Raw genomic sequence first — 18,269 nt, 5'->3', positions numbered from 1 at the left:
TGCCTTGAATCTAAAACTGATCAACACCTAATCCTGGCAGCCCAGAGAAGCTCGGCCATGGCAGCTTTCCCTGTCCTGCATCTCAAGTATAAACTTTTGCACCCAAGCCTCCTGGGAGAAGCTGGAAAAGCACTCTGGCAGTGCGGCCAAGGAAAGCCAGCTTTTCCAGGGCAAGAACAGGCTGCCTGGGCTGGGCCTGGTCCAGTCCCTTGGGTACCGAAGGATGAGTCCGAGGCAGACACGATACACAAATGGGTCAGGGGCACTAACGTTGCCACCTCATTTTCCATGGATCTGGGTTAGCTGGAAAAGCATTTGTGCCTGTCCGAAGCAGCGCACTGCCAGCATGGTGATAACAGCAGCACTTCTTGGGGTGGTACACCAGTGCTGCCACTGAGGCAATTTCCATGCCATCTGGAAACTCCCTGAGGACAAGTTGCTGAAAATTTGGCAGCTATAAGCAGTTCTTTAGTACAGTAGGGAAGCCTTTGTTCTATCAGCATCTATTTTCCAAGGCCCTTAGCTCAGCTTTAAAGCCAGTCTTTGCCTCTAGCAAACAACTGCAAAACTTCTCTTGGTCAGACCTGGTGCCAGCAAGGATCTGAAGTCCTGACGCTTTGCTGTGGCACCAGGTTCTTTCTGTAGGTGGCAGCAGCAAAAGAAAGACGAGGCTGGGAGAGAAGGCTAGAGGTAGTGGCAGGGCTCTCCAGCACCAAGAGTACAGCCAGCCCTTGCAGAAAGGCCAGAGCAGGCACAACACGGCTGTTACACAGGCTCACAGCAACATCAACTCACTTTCCAACTGGCTGGAAAAGGTGCCAGATAGCTCAGCGAGACCTCCAGCCCTCCCCAAAAACAGACACAGTCCCTCTCCATCCACCCTTCTGTTCTTCTGCAGGTGGAGAGTAGCCAAAAGCATAGGCAGGATTATTTCTGTCCCTTTTGCTGGGTGCCTGATCTTAAAAGCAGTCTACCCTTCAAGAGGAAAAAAACAGCTTGGCTTTCTGGCTCCCACCTGGAGAGACCCAGGCTCAGAGGGGAAAAGCCCTGTTTATATTCCAGGTGGGCAAGCAGAGCTTGTAATCACAGCTGACCCTCCAGCCTGCTGTGCTCACTTTTAATCCCCCTCTCTGCATGGGGCAGCACTGCCACTTAGGTGGAAACTGTGTACAAGGTCCTGGTGGCAGGCTCAAAAAAGGAAGCTGGAACACAGCACTAAGAATTCCCTGGGGCACAATTTCCCCTCTCCAACATCACTTCAGACACTCTAAGCAGAACTATGCTTCTCTTAGCAAAATAAAGACAGCCGAAAGAGAACTAGGAAAGCCTGATCTCAGCTCAGCTAAAGTTACAGGCTCCAGGCTGGATGAACAAGGGTCCCAAAAATAAAGGGCAGACAGAAATACCACTGACACCAGAGACCACAGATCATAGAATCACTAGGTTGGAAAAGACCTTTGAGATCATCAAACCCAACCATACAGTCAAAACACAGTCATCCCACCCACAGATAGAGGAGCTCAGCTCTTGTTTAGAATCATAGAATAGTTTTGGTTGGAAGGGACCTTAAAGATGACCCAGTTTCAACCCCCCTGCCCTGGGCAGGGACATCCCCCTGGATCAGGCTGCCCAAGCCCCATCCAACCTGGCCTTGAATACCTTCAGGGATGGGGCAGCCACAACTTGCCTGGGCAACCTGGGCCAGTGTCTCACCACTCTCATGGTGAAGAAATTCTTCCTAATGTCTAGTCTAAATCTGCCTCTCTCCAGTTTATACCCATTCTCCCTCCTCCTATCACCACAAGCCTTTATACATAGTCCCTCTCCAGCTTTCTTGTAGGCTTTTTTCAGGTACTGGAAGGTTGCTATAAGATCTCCTCGGAACCTTCTCTTCTCCAGGCTGAAAACCCCCAACTCTCTCAGCCTGTCCTCGTATGGAAGGTGCTCCCCCTGATCATCTTTGTAGCCTCCTCTGCACCTGTTCCAACACTTCCATATCCTTCTTACATTGAGGATTCCAGAACTGGACACAATACTCCAGATGAGGTCTCACAAGAGAGGAACAGAGGGGCAGAATCTCTTCCCTCGCCCTGCTCCCACCCTTCTTTTGATGCAGCCCAGGATATGGTTGGCCTTCTGGGCTGCGTGCGCACAAGTTTAGTCCAGCACAGGGGCACTACACCTCCCCAGGCCCTCCAGTGCATCTGTGTGGAAACATTCCTCACCCCACCAGATCACAGGGAAGTGAAAACAGGCTGGCATTCGGGATCACAACCATCACATCTATGTGGAGGGCTCTGAATATGAAATGGACTTGTTTACCCTGGGCAGACTTCAGGAGAGTTGCTCCCCTCCTGCTGTCTCTTACATCAGTGGGCGAGGTGGGCTTTACAAATAACTCTTGCTTCTGGTGAAGAAAACACTGAAACAGCCCTTTTCTAGGGGCTCCCGGCAGCAGAGCACCCTGAATATCCTCCACAACACTATGAAGACATGCAGGAACTCCAGAGGTACAGTCAAAAATAGGTTTATTGGAATGTCTTTAGTCACAGCTCTAAGCAGCAATACTGAGAACACTTAGCTTGTGCATTCCTATGGCAGGACCAGAAAGTCTTCCAGATTGTATTTCATCCCCTCTCTGTGCCACCCCCCTTTTCTTTTCTTTTTTTTTTTTTTTGAACAAGAGAACCACCCTTGCAGTTCTCCACAGAAGGGTCAGTTCCCTGTAACATAGTGGTATTTCCCTCTTCAGACACTTTTCACCTTCTTCGCTCTGATGAAAGGACAGAGGCCCCTCTGCCTTCCACAGTGGGCAGCAGGGAACTGCTGAAGTGGTATTAATATTGCAACTCAACCATATATACAGATAAACTGTTGCAGCAAGTAGCCAGCTCCAAACAAGAGGTCCAGAATTCCATGCAAAACAGAACTGAACTGAATCCACTGTTATAAAGAGAGTCTGACAGCAGGAACAGGTACTCAACCAAAAAAAAAAAAAAACAGGGGTCATTTGGCAGTTCTTAAAATGCTCTGTTAGAACTGGCTACTTGCTGCTGCCTCCTCACTCCTTGGAGAAAAACAACTTCAAAGCTATATACAGATATCTCACTTAAATTACACAGCAGTTAAGTTATACCAGAGCCAGCTCCACCGAAGCCTCCAGCTGCCCCATCAGGTATGGTACTTCAGGACTATGGGTACTGGAAAACAAAGAGAAACAAGCTCTCAGCCACACACCTTTGTGTCCAACACCCATCCCTGCCAGAGAGATCCCCCTCCTCCCATTTCTGTAGTGACAAACACCAGGCAGCTGCAAGGGAAAGTGTTTCCAAGCTTAAGCTATTGCAATCTGCTGCCCGCACACATGCTAGACAACATTTCCTGCCACCTTCATCTCCTTCTAGCTTCCCAAAATTAAACCAGATGGGATTTTCCATTAGTCTCTCCCTCTCTCCAATGCTCCCACCCTGCTGCCAGCTCTGCCTCTCCCGCTACAGGCTCTGTGTCAGCAGGGCAACAGGCCGTGAGGCTTTTGCTGAAGTAACGGCTGCCCCTGGTTACGGTTGGTGGGAGGAAAACCCTCCGGATCCAGAGGCATGGAGGAGCTGAGCTGCTGTGCTGGGCTGCTTGGAACCTGGGAGCACATCATTCTGCTTGCAGAGGGCTAAGTTACTACTTGTGTCCAAGAGAAACATGCTCTGGTCATTTTTACCTGTTTGGTAGGAAAAGCAGTGACATGTCTGCTCTGGGAGCTTCGGAGACACCAGGAAGGGCAGAGAGCAAGGGAAGGGGCCAACAGCAAAGTCACAACAGCTATTTGCTGAAAATTAAGCACCCCAGCAGCTGCAGGGAGGAGCACTTACAGGGACCAGACACATTGCAAGACGGTTGATATATTTGGAGAAGCCTTTGGGTTAAGATTACTCCAGGCTGAAACTCTTTCCATCTACTCCCATCAGCCTTGGAATCAGTCAATGCCAACCCTGGATCAGTACAACATTGGGAGGGCAACGTTGCCTTTCTTTGGCAATAGTAGGATGTGGTTTGAGCCAGCTGCTCTGTATGCACATTTAGATCTTGCAGAGGAGCAGCATGGATTGGACTGCAGGCACCATTTATGACTGCTTAAGGCAGAGTGGAGCTGGACAGGAGCAGCTCAGATGTAACTCAGTGTGGAATACAAGTATTTCAATGCCAGACATGGCTGAAGTGGCCTGTAGCTACTCACCGATGACCACGAGCAGGATAATGACTGCCACCAGTGCTATGATTGCCTTCATCTGCATGAGATGCACAGAGACATGTTACACAGGCTGCCACGCGTAGCTGCGTCTACCTGAAAGGAGGCCTTTGCCATCCAGCATCTGTTCAGCAGGAAGCAGAGCTTCTCTATCCCCTCCGATAGAGGACATGTAACTCCGCATCCACAACCTCCCCACCTCTTCCCATTCTTGCTCACCTTGCAGCCTCGCCACCACATCTGTCTTCGAAGCTGTTTGGCTCTGTTGCTAAAAGCTGTTGCATTGTCTGATAAACTTTCTATTGAAGGAAAGAAAGAGGCAATTCAGCAGTGCACACACAGCCAGGGCATCCACTCGTTCCACTCACTTCACCAACTTGTAAGCAATAAACTCAGCATTAGGGCAAAAGACCCAACCACAAGCGTGATTCACCAAAGCCTCAGCAGACGCCAATGTGACGCCCTTCGCTAGAGCACACACAGACCTGCTGAGTCCCACTGAGCCCCCTTTGTACTGGCTGCCCTCTGAGAACACAAATACACTCAGCAAGCCAGCAGAGAGCTGAAGTGCTCAGGGCTGCTCAAAGACAGACTGATCGACCTTAGCCTGATGGACCACCTACATCACAGCAACCAAAAACCTCCAAACTAATGCTTCTGTGCAGAGCAGCAGGAGGTGAAGGTGGAAAGAAGAAAATGTCAGCAGAAAGCGTTATCTGCAGCCCAAGGCTGGGAAAAACTGCTCCAAATACAAGCCCAGGTCCATCATTAGGCACTTTCTGAACTAAAAATGGGTAACCTGGCCCAGCAACAGGGAAGAGATATTGGACAAAGGCCAGCAGAGCTTATTTAGACTTGCACCTGATTTATCCTGTAGGTCATCCAGCCGCTCGCCTCTTTCAATCACCTTTGTGATGTTCTCCTGCATAACGTCGATGACTTCATCCACCTGGTTCTGGACACTAGAGCAGAGCAAAGGCAGCGTGAGGAGCAGAAGCAGACACCACAAGCTACATTGCATCACCAGCCCTTGCTCAGAGTAGCTCAGGCTGACAGGGTCCAGGAGCTCACCAATAAAAATCAAAATGGGACAACAGTAGAGGGAGGTTGACAGGATGCCAAGAAAGCCAGAGGCACAGCATCACCTGGGGTGGTCTCCGGCAATCCCAGGAAGGGCAGGGGAACACAAGGGGCTCAAAGGGAACACTGGAAAGTCAGCAGAAGCGGGACACCCACTGTAACACTTTTAACATACACACGCAATAAGTGAAGGTATCGATTGCTGTTGGTGGGCATCTCTGCTGCAGAAGAGTTCACATGAAAGGGAAGAAATATAAAAACTGTACCTTATCTTTCCAGATTTCATAGAACCTGACACCACACCTTTGCTAAATAACTTGGGGTGAAATAGGAGCAGCAAGGTGCAGTCCCTCCTCTGGGAACCAAGCTGCTAAATGAAACCCACTCTGCCAAGGGCATCGAGAGGACAGTAAGGAAATGGATGATATGAACTAAACAAAGTTTTATAATTCATCTTCTCATAGGTTACGCAACTCTGTGGGTAGTCACTCCAGAAAAAAAGTAGCCTGAATCACACCCACAGGGTTATTATAAATGCATTTATTCACTCCATAAAAAAACCACATTGGTAAGAGAGAAAAATTCTCCTGGTGGAAAAATACTGCTATGTTCCGGTCTGTATTTTGGAGCTAATACACTTTTATTTTCCTGGAGATAGAAATAAGAAATTTCTTGGGGCCCTAGGGAGACAAGACATTGTTTGAGACATACCATTCCCAGAAAGTAAATTGCAACAGCAATGTCTTGGAGGCAACACTACACACAGGGCAACAAAACAGAAATAGCTCCGTCTTTGCCTAAGTCCTAGGTTTGACAACCTAGGTCGCATTGATTAAAAATGTTTCAGGACTTGAAGCATAACAAAATGCAGCAGGAAGAGGCCACTTCAGCAGCTCTCCACATTACCAGAAACACAGGCCTCCTATTAACACTGCACCACTCCAGTGTGCCCAAGGGGAAGAAGGATTGCTACCACCTCAGCATTTGTGCCTGCTTAGCACCAGCACTCTCCTGCTCCCCACGTTATCCAGTCACAACATCTTCCTCTTTGGATCCACTGACAACATTCTCCTCCCCATCTCACAGACACAGAAGCTGAATTTATTTGCTAAAATCATGGTTTTTACATCAGCACCAGATTCAACTGCACCCCTTGAAGAAGCTATTGTTCAGCAACTTGCCTAAGGACAGTCAATGGGACACTGCAGAACCAGGAGCAGGGCCCCATCCTAGCCACCAAGCCGCTAATTAATTAACTAGAGACACAGATTCACACTGACCAGTTTCTCCTGTATTCCTACCAGCTACATGCTTCTAGCTGAGAACACAGCTCTCTTGTGCTGAGACACACACATGAGGAGCAGCTGCCATAAACAATAGTGGTCGCAATGGAAATGCACACACCTTGCTTGCAGGTACTGTTCCAAAACCAAGCAAGGAACGTCACTGAAAGAAAAAAATAGATTTCTTCTCACAACAGATTTGTAACTGAGTTATCTTGGTACAACAAGTTGGAGCACACAAGGTTACCAAGCATCTAGGAGAGTGCAGCGCCAATGCAATGCCACCCGTATCCCTACCAGTGCAGGTCAGAGCCTGGAGAGGTGCTGTTGCAGTCCAAGAGCACCCCAACGTGTTCCAGGCAGAGTGGGCAGGTGTGTAACTTCCAGCTGCTCTGCTGCAAACCAGCATTTGGGAGACACCTATGGTCACAGGTCCCACTGCCCAAGCTGCATCTCAGCATCCCACTTTTCACTTGAGCTGCTGGCAAGATGCTGCGTGCCTTTGCTACCAGCCCAGCGTGCTGTTAGCTGTCCCCGAGGGATCAAAACATTTCACAGATAGAGAACAAAGGCACAGAGAAATCAAGGCTCCAAATCTGGCAAATACTGGAGTGTAACTCCCATGGATCACAGATGCATGTAAGCACCCCAATACCTTTTGCTATCTGCTCTAAGAGAAAACCCTGGAAAAACAGGAAGGAAGAGACTGAGCCATGGAATGAAAGTTTGGTCTCCACACAGAGTCTTAAGGCAGTCCTTGCTTTCTGCTCTCTCCCACCTACCGCTGCTGCAACAGACGCCTCTCTAGGAGGGGACTAAAAGCTGCCCAGCCTATGGATTGGCCCTGCATTATCAGAGGAAATTGAACAATTCCCACTAGTTTGGCATGCTCGAGGTTGGAAACTGAAATCACATTATGAAGAAAATATTTTCTTGTTTTGTTTGGCAAGAGAGAATGAGTCCTCTGATAGGAAGCATATCTTCCATTAGGGAGCAATTGGCTTTTGACACATATGTTTCATATGCTTCACTCCTGCCAGATTTTCAAGAGAAATATGGTAGAATAAATACCTGCCAGGAAGGGGAGCAGGACGAAAGCATAAACTATGTCTCCCGCGACCCTTCTTCTTACCAATTACTGCAAATATGACGCATTTAACAAGGAGAGCAAGTGCACATCATCAAAGCCACAACAACAGACCTAACGGTGCTTATCTTGGCTTAAGCTCCTCTGTCTTGTGCTTTGCCTGGTCCAGAGAAGGAGGAATAAGCCTTTCCATTTTGGCCGCACTGGGTTAGCTACTGAAAAACTCTGGGGCTGGTCATGGTGCTGGACTAACAACAGTGCTACATTCTTCAGAGACCGTAAACAGGCCGTGCACGCAACATGGGGTGCTCAAGGCTGCATCTTGTCTCCAAGCCAGCTGTTTACAGCCAGCATGACACACTTCTGTTTTCCACCCCAGTGATATTAATAGTGCAGTGTGTTTTGGTGCAAATCACTCCCAAAATCCCCTCTGTGGCTGTAACCCAAGGAAAATGGAACAGGATGGAGAGCCAAGCCAGAGAGACAGCACAAAGGCAGGAGGCCATTGCAGCACGGTGTTCCATGAGGCATGACGCTTTGCAGAGGGGCTGCCCAGCAGACACCTCTGCTGTACTTAATAACAAGGTATTGGCACTGAACAGTGCCACAATCCTAGTCTTTAAGTTGCTGCTTCATTACAACTGTGAGGAAGACAGTAGTCTCTGCTGCCCTGAAGACTTTCAGGCCTCAAAAGGCTTAGAATCAACAATATCTGACAGCATGGTCACAGTATCACATTCAAATCAAAGCCTAGACTATGGCTGGGGTTCACAGCACATCAAGCTTCCCGTGGCGAGCAGCCAGACCATGGAAAGCTACTGTGAACTTCAAACCATTCCTCAAACCCTCCCCCTCCTTGGGATGTAACTGGGGTTAGGGATGCTGCCCATCCCCCAGCACTGCAATGGGGGAATCACAAGGACCAAGACCTGGCTCCTGGAGATCCCCAGCAGCGTGTTGAACCTCATTGTCAGCACATGCCGGAACCCAAATCCAGCAGCACAATCCCCTGAAAGTAGAAATGTCAGCGATGAAGAAAGTCAAGAAGTGCAGAAAAGGGGGAGGATTTTATTAACGTTTTTCAAGAGATGACCTGTGATGAGAGGCTCCTATTTAAAATAAAAGAAACCCAGGTGTAAGATGAGTATCCCACCTTCCCCCAAAAGGTTACTAGGAGCTCTTACTACACACATTCAGGACTTCTCACAAGACCTGGAAGCAAAGGCAGAAAAGAGAGATCAGCTCTCCTTTACCTGTTCTTTGTAACTTTGTGGAAAATGATAAAACCTGTTAAAAGCCACCTTTCAGCTCCAGTCCAGCCCAGCCCAGGGACAGGGAGCTCTTGGAGGCCAGGAGACTTCATGTGGCCACTTAGTCATCAGAAAACTTCCATCCTAAATGAGCAGCTGTTGGGACAACAGAGCCTGAACATCCAGACCTGTCAGCACAACAGACTGTACAGACAGGATTGTCACATCTCCTTCTGGCACTATTACTGGCTCTTGTTCGCCTCTTTGCCCTCTGAGGTTTGCAGGCTCCCCATCTCTTTCTGCAGCTGAGCCAGCCTTGAAGGTCTCTCTTGCCAAACTCTCCACCCTGACCTAAGCCCCTTCAGTGCCAAGGACAGCTAGGAAAATTTTCCACTCTTGTTCCTCACATTCAACATGTTCTGCACCTTTGCTCCCATGATCCCATCACGTTTTCCTCTGACCAATCCTCCACCCAGTCTCTCTAGCTGTGCCCGGCTATGCCTCAACTCTCCAAATGCCCAAATTCCTCCTTCAAATGTCTTTTCCTTACAGTGTTTCAGCAGCAACCCAACACTCCTTTTCCTCCTCTGATGAAACCTGAGCAAACTGCATTATTACAAGACCAGGCATCAATCCATGCAGGACAAGGGCTAATAATAAGCTCCCCAACAAGAAGTGATGACTGCATGCTACAAGTACTTATTAAACAAAGCAATCAATGTTGAAGAGAGCAGAAAACTGATAGTATTTCATACCAGATCCTCTAGATCCTAGACAGATGTAGCCATTCGTTATCCCAAGGGACATATCCCATTCCTGGTCTGCTAGACAGGCAATCTCTGGCAGCAGGCAAGCCTCATGTGTGTTGGGCATCAGTCACATCACACTTATGAACTCTTCCTGGGTGAATTCTTCTTTTGTTCCTCTTCCCTTTCACAGCTGCCGTGCTATCCTCTACCGTAGCCCTCACTCCCTTCTGCCTGGCAGTAGGATTAGAAGAGCTCTCGTTTTCCCCCATCGCACAAGGAAGACAGAAGACTCTGTAATTCCTTTCCAGAATAGAAGGACAAAGGGGTAGATGGGTGTGATCCCCTCTCCACCTTTTTCTAGGGGCAGGACGCCACTCCTAAAGCCAATTCTCACCCATTCACTCCAGATCAGCACTGCTCTGCCCTAGAAGGGAGGCTTTATCCACTCTGGCTTACCACAAACATCGGGTGCCTCTGCCAACAGCACCACCGCACCCTGGAGGGAGCAGAGACCCCAGACTCAGGGCACAGGGACCCACCTGCTGCCTCTTGTGTAACTCAGGTGCACTGTGCCCCTCAAGGTAACATGGCAAGCGGGAACACAGGCAAGCGCTGCCTGACACTGATGCTGGCAATGAATCAGCTCAGAGCTGCACTCACTTCCTCCTGGCATGCAAAGAATCCCTAAGGAAGAGCAAGATTCAGGAGGCAAGCAAGACAACCAAGCCTGAATAAGATCGGTCACCAGTCCCCACACAGATCTCTGTTCTGGCTTGGTGGAGATCAGCAAAGGAAACCGCAAACCATAGATCTGGGAATATCCCCCCCTTTCCACTAAGTGCCACCATCGCATGCCTCATAGGAAATGGCAGAACAAACTGGAGACCAGAACAAGCATCATACAGGAAATGACTCGATGGGAGAAGGATCCAAAGTGTTCACTCCTTCCTCCTTCCCACTGTTACAGCCTCCTCCAGCTGTATAGTTTCCTGTTTACCAGCTGCTTTGACGCTGCTGAGTCACTGCTCATCTCTAGGTCACCTGTATCAGGTTTTTATCTGGAGAAGTGGCCAGAGGACCAGCCGCTGCCCAAAACACATGGTTCTGGTGTGCTCCTGACCACTTGCTTTCTTGAAACACTGAGGAGCAAGTTACAGGACGAAGAAAAAAGCAATGAAACAATAAAAAAAGGTGCTAGCAAAGGTAAAAATCCAGGGTTAATGCTCTAGAAAAAGAGTTTCATAAAAGCATAGAACAGGTCATCACCTGAATACAGCAAGGGCTTTAGAAACTGCACTGTGCTACTGCGATATAATCTTACCCCTTCGCCTCTGTGGATGCCCAATTTCTACATAGCTGGAATCAATTTTGATATTTCTCTTAGCTGTGGACACATAAGGCAGGAGATATCAATCAGAAGAAAGTGAGCACAAACCACGTTCACATTTAGAACTACACAAATATTTTGGTAGGACAGCAGCAGGAGCTTGCAATGCCAGAATAAAATACTATTTGTGTGACACTGAGGAACAACAACTTACTGCCTGATCTTGTCATTCCTGGGTCCAAATCTTGGTCCAGAAGGTCCTCTCCTGCAGGCAGAAGAGAGAGCAATCAGGATTGGAAGACAAAACAAAACCACATTTTTAAACCAGACTCAAAAGATATGCAAGAGAATCAATGCCTTGTGGACTGAGGATTGTTCTCATACCTCCTATCAGTCCCTCCCACATCCCAGGACATGTGGGACACCCCACTCTTACAAAGGCCACATGTATTAAGTCTTAATTTGCACTCAATGCCAAGGCTCCAGGAGATAATCTCAAAGGAATAAAAGGGTTTGACTCCCAAGCCTCCATCTTTTGGTACTCGACACCTCTAGTCTCGGACACGTAGGCAGTTAACGATATTGCATTCCCTACAGCAGCCACTTAGAAACTCACAAGAAAAAGTCTTCCTCTTCATCTGAATCTTCCTCCAACAGGTTCCTCTGCAAACAGAAAAAACCGAACCACTTTGTCAATAAACAACCACCACTCCATGCACACATTTCCAGCCATTAGGACGCAATTAGCAGTCTCCAACCACAGGTTACACATCAGCTCTTCTTCGGAGAGCATCAACAGTACCTTTTAGGTGTCTGGAGTTGTGCTCTTTCTCTCTGCTTGTGACTGAGGGCCAAGCTTTGCCTCTGTGCCGCTATTATCACCTCACCGGCATTTGCTATCTCTGTAAAGCACAGAGCAACACAGGGCTCTGCAGCTCTGCCTTGGAACAACTCACACCTCTGCCACTGAGCCAAACCACATTCTCCCCGGTGGCCAATTGGTGCACACATTCAGATCCCAGTTCTAAGGATCAGTACAACTCCCTGTGATGCAGAAGCAACCAGTGCACCAGCACTTAAGGCCCCACCTTGGAAAGCAGCAGGGAGAGCCCCTGCACAGGCCAGCTGTGTAAGGGAGGCCCTCTCTGCTTGCCTAAAGGACAATCCCCAGGGCTGCACTCCTCAACAGCAGCTGCTCAAAAGATGTCAGCGTCTCCTACAACCACCCTAGGGTATCCCATCTATATGGGAAGGCAGATCTACTCCTTGGACAAGCTTTCTCCAACAATCTGATGGCTGCAGGTGTAAGATGGACAACTGAAAAGGAATAAATAGGCTTGTGTTCCCACACGCCACATCTCAAGGGATCAGCCACTGCAAAGCCCTGACTCCAGCAAAGGCTACGGCTGGGCTGGAAAAGCAGAGCGGTCTGATAGCTCTTTCAATTTGTGCCAAAGGGCTCCTCTAGGACTCAGCTTTGCTGGTCCACTACACCACATCAGACAATCGAAATGATTTTTAAAAGCAACCTCACAATCCCCCTTAAGCCTGAAAGTCTCAGACAAAGACGTTATTAGAATTCAATTCTTCCACCAGAGCAGCAGGAATTTCCTAGTCAAGCTGAGGGCACCCAGTAACATCTACTTCGGCATTTATTAAAGTAAATCAAAAGGGGAAATTTGCACAGTAAATTCGTGGAGTGGAGAACACACTGGTGACTCTTATGGTACCAGCAGCTGCTGCTTCCCATGTATGTGAATTTGGGCTCCTACCTGCAAGCGCAGTGCTCCTATTTTGAAGCTTGCTTATGCTTCCATCCTGGTCGCATTTGCTCAAGTTGATTTGAGCAATGCACGGGACCACGCAATCGTTTCAGCCACTGCGTCCCCCAAGGGATGAAGGAACCACTCTTGGCAACACGGGATCCTCACGACCCACAGCTATCACGTGCTGGAGCAGTATTTTTGACTACGGCCTGGCACAGTATGGCCCCAGGACAAACGCATCAGGTTAAATCCACTTTGTCTAACATGGGCAACTGCATCACTTTAATCTGTATTTCAAGGCCTGAAATGTTACGGGACTTTGGTGACAGGAAAAATCAGCTGTAAAGCTCAGGGTACCTTCACATGTGCCCTTCAGCCGGCTATGTGGTGAAAACTATGATGTGCTCAAGCCAGGCCCTGTGGAGAGGCAGGAGACTGGAGCACAGTGGGATCCCATGGCCAGAGACACTACCTAAGGAAACTGAAAGAGGTTCTCAAAACAGGCCTATTACCTAAGGAGTCTTGTTTTAAAACACACAGATAAGGTTTGCTGCACCGGTGGGCCCTCATAAACTAAACCTTGCTGCTATCAATGACACAGCTTCTAGGCTGGTGGCATGATCTCTTTGGCGATAGGGCCGCACCTTGCACTGTACTGAGGTGACACCAGGGGCCTCGGGGACCTGCTAACAGCCCCCTGCCTGCCACAGGCACCTCACCGCGGGCTCCCTAGGGTGGGGAACAGCCGCGGGACCCCAAGGAGGACAACATAAGGGGACACAGGGAGGAATAGGGACACGACACGGGGAGGGGGACACAGAGAGAAAGGGGAGAAGGGGGACACGGTGAGGGGGACATGGTGAGAGGGTAGGGATGAGGGCACAGGGACGGTGAGACACGGAGGAAGGGGCGATGGGGTCCACGGGAGGAGGGGCGAACAGGGGGAGGCCGGCGGTGGGGACATGGTGCCCGGCCCCCCAGCACTCACCCGCTCGCTCTTCACCGAGCCCGTCACCTCGTCGTCGTTCAGGTGCCGCTTGAATTTCGGCGGCATCGTCTCTGCCCGCGGGAGGGGCGGCTCCGCGCCCGGAAGGAGAGGCCTGCGGCGAGGAATGGGAACGGCCCGGTCACCCGGCTGAACGAGCAGGGTCTCGCCCGGGCCTGAGAGAACCGGGGAGCCCCGCGGCGGGGGGAGGGGTGGGGAGGGTCGGCCCGGCAGGGTCCCCGCCGCTCACCGGGCTCCGCGCTGGGGGCGGGAAGCGGCCGGGGCTGCGCGCGCTCAGCTGCCCCATCGACCGCCTCGGCGCTCCGACCGCTGAGACATCGATCGGGGCGGTGAGGGGGCGGGGCCGTGGTGCCTCGAGGGGGCGTGGCGGCGAGGGGCGTGGATAGCACGGGCGGGCGGCCCCGGTGTAGGCGGTGTCCGTGAGGGGCGCGGCTAACGCGGGCGCGCGGCCCCGTGTCTGGCGCGGCTCCGGGCGGGCGGCGCTCACGCTGCTGTTCCAGGGGCGGCAGGACCGCGGCCAGCGGGGGGAGCGCGGCCGCAGCCGGGCGGGAGCCGCCGCAGGCATCCGGAAGGTTCCGCGCCGGCCGCCCCGACCCCTCCTCGCCGCCCCTATAAACGCGAGCGGCGGCGGAGCGGAGGGCGCGGGGCGATGCGGGCGGCGTGGGCGCTGCTGTGCGCCGCGCTGGCGCTGGGCTGCCGGGCCGAGCCTGCCTCGCTCCGCCGCGGCGATGCGGGCGCCGGGAGCTGCACGTACTCGTTCACGGTGGCGAGCCCCGAGGACGGGAGCTGCCCGGGGCCCGAGCTGCGCGCCGAGCTGGCCGCGCTCGCCGCCCGCCTGAGCCGCCTGGAGAGCCGCGGCGGCGCCGAGCCTGCCTGCGCCGAACTGCTGCGCGCCCGGAGTCGCCTGGAGGAGGAGAAGGGGCGGCTGGAGCGCGAGAACCGGGAGCTGGGCCGGCGCCTGGAGAGCAGCGCCCGGGAGGCCGCCCGGCTCCGCGCTGCCCGCTGTCCGCCCGGCGCCCCCGGCAAAGGTGAGAGCGGGGCCGGGGCCGCCCCTCTGCCCGGCCCGGCGGTTGCTCCGGCCCTCACCCGGGGCTGGCGGCCGGAGCATCCCATCCGACCTCCACCCCCATCATCCCCACTCCTATCCTTATCCCCACTCCCATCCCTATCCCCATCCCTGTTCCCTCCCATCCTCCACCCCACAGCACAGGGGGCTGCAGTGGTGCTGAGCAGCTCCTGGCGCACCGAGCCGATCCAAGGACACCAGGGGTTTCCCCCACGGAGCATCAAAGCCCAGCGCCGGGGATCAGCGGTGTCAGTGGGTGCAGAGCGGTCCTAGATGGGATAGGGCACTGGGCTCCCACCCAGAGCCTCACGGTTTGGGGTCACTGGTCCGGCACAGGGGGCACGGGGTGGCAAAGGGGCCTCAGCCCCTGCTCACACTGCTGCTGGTCCTGCCGCAGCCCCTCGCTGGGACCCGCAGCCCCTCACCTACCAGGAGCTGCAGTCAGAGAGGACAGAGGTTCCTGCATCGCAGCTGCTGGAGGAGACTGCGCTCAGCCACCCGGGAAGCGAGGACTCGGGTACTGCCACCAGCACGGCCAGCGCCATGCTCCCAGTTCCAACTCCTGGGGGCCTCGGCCAGTGCTGCCGAGCGATAACCCCTTTCTCTCTCCTCTTGTCCCTGTGCAGGCTGTGGCGAGCTGGTGTGGGTGGGGGAACCTGTTGTCTTTGGCCGGGCAGACTCCATTGCTGGCAAATACGGTGTGTGGATGAAGGACCCTGAGCCCGTGCCCCCCTTCACGCGTGAGACCACCTGGCGCGTGGATGTGGTGGGCACAGAGGTGCGCCAGCTCTTCCAGTATGAGGCAGCCGAGCAGCTGGCCCAGGGCTACCCTGCCAAAGTGCACATCCTGCCACAGCCCCTGGAGAGCACTGGGGCCGTCGTGTACCGTGGTGGGCTCTTCTTCCAGCCCCGTCACTCCCGCATTGTGGCCCGATACGACCTGCGGGGAGAGGCTGTGACGGCCGAGAGAGAGATCCCTGGCGCTGGCTACCACGGGCAGTATCCCTACTCCTGGGGGGGCTACACAGACATCGACCTGGCGGTGGATGAGACAGGGCTCTGGGTGATCTACAGCACTGAGAAGGCCAGAGGAGCCATTGTCCTCTCCAAGCTGAACCCTGAGACGCTGGAGATCCGTCGCACCTGGGAGACCAACATACGCAAGCAGGGGGTGGCCAACTCCTTTGTCATCTGTGGCACCCTCTACACTGTCAGCAGCTACTCGGCACCCAATGCCACGATCAACTTCGCTTACGACACAACCACCAGCACCAGCCGGGCCCTCAGCATTCCCTTCAAGAACCGCTTCCGCTACCTCAGCATGGTGGATTACAACCCTGCTGAGCGGCAGCTCTTCGCCTGGGACAGCTTCAACATGGTCACCTACCCCATCCGCCTCTCCCACATGTGAGGTGGGGCCAGGGATGCACTTGCTCAGCCCCTTACACCCCCCACCCCCTGTCTGCCTCTGCATCCCACTTCACTCCCAGCTCCCTCCAGCCTGGCTGGGAGCACCAGCTCACACAGCCTCAGGCAACCGTGAGGGCCACATGCTGACCAGCCCCATTGCGATGGGGTCCCTATTGTCCCTGCTGGCTCCTCCAGCAACACCCCCTTGTGCTCAAGTGCAGCAGAGGGAAATTAAATGCTTTTCTAGAGCCTGGTCGAGCTGGTGAAATGCCTCTCCCTGGCCTCAGTGGGTTTTGGATGGGCCAGAGCAATACCCAGCCCTAAGGTGCTCCCTTCCTTTAGGAGCAGCTGGAGCATGCCCCAGCCTGGCCACACCACACTCAGAGCAGGGAGGGCTCAGATATGGCAAAGGCAGAGCATAGCAGGTGCTGGAAACTGAGAGAGGTTGCCCTGGGGGGTTCCACCTCAAAATAAATGCTTTCTTTGGTTGCAAGCAGCCATCCCTTCTGCAAGGCTGAGAGTTTGCGTTTCCAGGCTCAGGCTGGGCACAAGCACCACTGCTGCCCCTCAAGCCACCCAGCAGCAGCAGTTTTGGGGAGGCCTCCCCAGCTCAGGGCAGCCTTGCTGTGGAGAGAAGCAATCGCCCACTAACAGCAACCCTGAAGGGCAGAGCATCCCTACTTAGAGCCTGGCAAGCCCTGCTCCATCTCACACACCACCGGCACACCTGTGGGCATCCAAGAGGATCAAAAGCAGCTAGGAATGTGGACGCTCATTGCACAAGCCTTGTTTTACTGAGGGGAAAAGGGAAGCCAGGAGAGCAGCGGTGGGGAATGCTGGCAGTGCATCCCAAGGCTGAGCAGCCACTTGGCATTTCCAACCCCTCTCAGCCACGTGCTTTGGCTTTACAGCCATGCCCAGCTGCTGGCGCAGTGCAGCAGCTCTGGCCCTGCCCCACCTGCAGCGCTCCCCAGTTTAACTATTTATCATAGAAAGGCTGTAGGAGGCTTCCCCCTGCCACCTTCGCCTCTGCATTTGGGGCAGCTGTACCCCCCCCAGGGGATATGCAGGGTCCCAGCCCAATAAACAATGCCCATTGCCACTGCTGCCTTGCACCTCTCTTTTCCAAGCCTAGGCTGGAGCACAGAGGGAGGGTGAAGTGCTGGTGTCCCCTTCCCAGCACTGAAGGTGCTGGGGGGGCTGTAAAGCTTTGGCTGGGAAAATCCCAGATTTGGGAGGCAGCTGCTGGCAGGGCCGACCTCAGGAGCACCTTTATGTAGTGGGAAGAGGAGCTGTGACATTCCCACAGCATTGAATAAAAGCTGAAACCCTGCAGGTTTGCCAGACAGAAAGATAAATGAGCCCCAGGCAGCAGAGGTTAGGGTGGCTGATGGTGGGAAGGATGGGGGCAGATGGATACAGCTTCCTCTTTGCTGCCGCAGTGCTGGGGGTGCAGATGCTCGCTTGAGGGGAGGGCACGAAGCCCCGTGCATTGAAAACCTGCCAGCAAGGATGGGAAAATGGCTTTTCTGTCCCAAACGAGGAGGAGGCAACGCTGGAGCCCTCCGTGGCTCCATGGTTCTTCAGAGCCATAGCATGAAGGGAGGACTTGTTTAGGGCTTGTTCTGTGGCCCCTGGGCAGCAGCTGCACCAAAGGCTTCTCAGTGAAGAGGGACACAGAAGGCAGGCAGACAGTCCCAGCCTCATCCTCCCTGGGGTCTTCTCAAGCCAGGATGTCCATCACTCAATTAACTACTAAAAATAAATGAAGACAAGGCAACGTCTGCAGGATTTCCAGAAAGCTGAGCTAGAGTAGAGCAGCACTGAATACACTCAACAGGCTTGGCAAAACAAGCCCAGAGAGTCTCTCCCCTCCTGCAACCCACTGAGAAGCCAGCCTGAGTGGACAGGGTTGCTGCATCTGGCCCAAGCCATATTAACCCCGGTCTGCTCCTGCCCTTCAGGAAAAGTCAGAGTCTTTTTGCAGACCAAACATTATTAAGAA

The 18,269-nt window shown here is 52.9% G+C and overlaps 2 protein-coding genes across 2 annotated transcripts; one reads left to right on the top strand and one right to left on the bottom strand.

Annotated features, from left to right (window-relative positions):
* Positions 1 to 2,651: 2,651 nt before the first annotated feature.
* Positions 2,652 to 14,115, bottom strand: VAMP4 (vesicle associated membrane protein 4). The gene is made up of 8 exons (XM_069862414.1): positions 14,018 to 14,115; positions 13,771 to 13,882; positions 11,633 to 11,679; positions 11,231 to 11,281; positions 5,102 to 5,202; positions 4,460 to 4,539; positions 4,229 to 4,280; positions 2,652 to 3,200 (listed from the first exon to the last, which is right to left on the bottom strand). The coding sequence occupies exons 2-8, from the start codon at positions 13,834 to 13,836 to the stop codon at positions 3,172 to 3,174; spliced, it is 426 nt and encodes a 141-aa protein (XP_069718515.1). The 5' UTR covers positions 13,837 to 13,882; positions 14,018 to 14,115; the 3' UTR covers positions 2,652 to 3,171.
* Positions 14,116 to 14,422: 307 nt separating this feature from the next.
* On the top strand, positions 14,423 to 17,378 carry MYOC (myocilin). Its single transcript, XM_069862367.1, has 3 exons — positions 14,423 to 14,816; positions 15,252 to 15,371; positions 15,481 to 17,378. The coding sequence occupies exons 1-3, from the start codon at positions 14,438 to 14,440 to the stop codon at positions 16,263 to 16,265; spliced, it is 1,284 nt and encodes a 427-aa protein (XP_069718468.1). The 5' UTR covers positions 14,423 to 14,437; the 3' UTR covers positions 16,266 to 17,378.
* The last annotated feature ends 891 nt before the right edge of the window (positions 17,379 to 18,269 follow it).

The sequence above is a fragment of the Phaenicophaeus curvirostris genome, chromosome 8, assembly GCF_032191515.1.
Source record: "Phaenicophaeus curvirostris isolate KB17595 chromosome 8, BPBGC_Pcur_1.0, whole genome shotgun sequence".
In the NCBI taxonomy this organism is placed as follows: Eukaryota; Metazoa; Chordata; class Aves; order Cuculiformes; family Cuculidae; genus Phaenicophaeus; species Phaenicophaeus curvirostris.
This window is presented reverse-complemented; position numbering and strand designations above follow the sequence as displayed.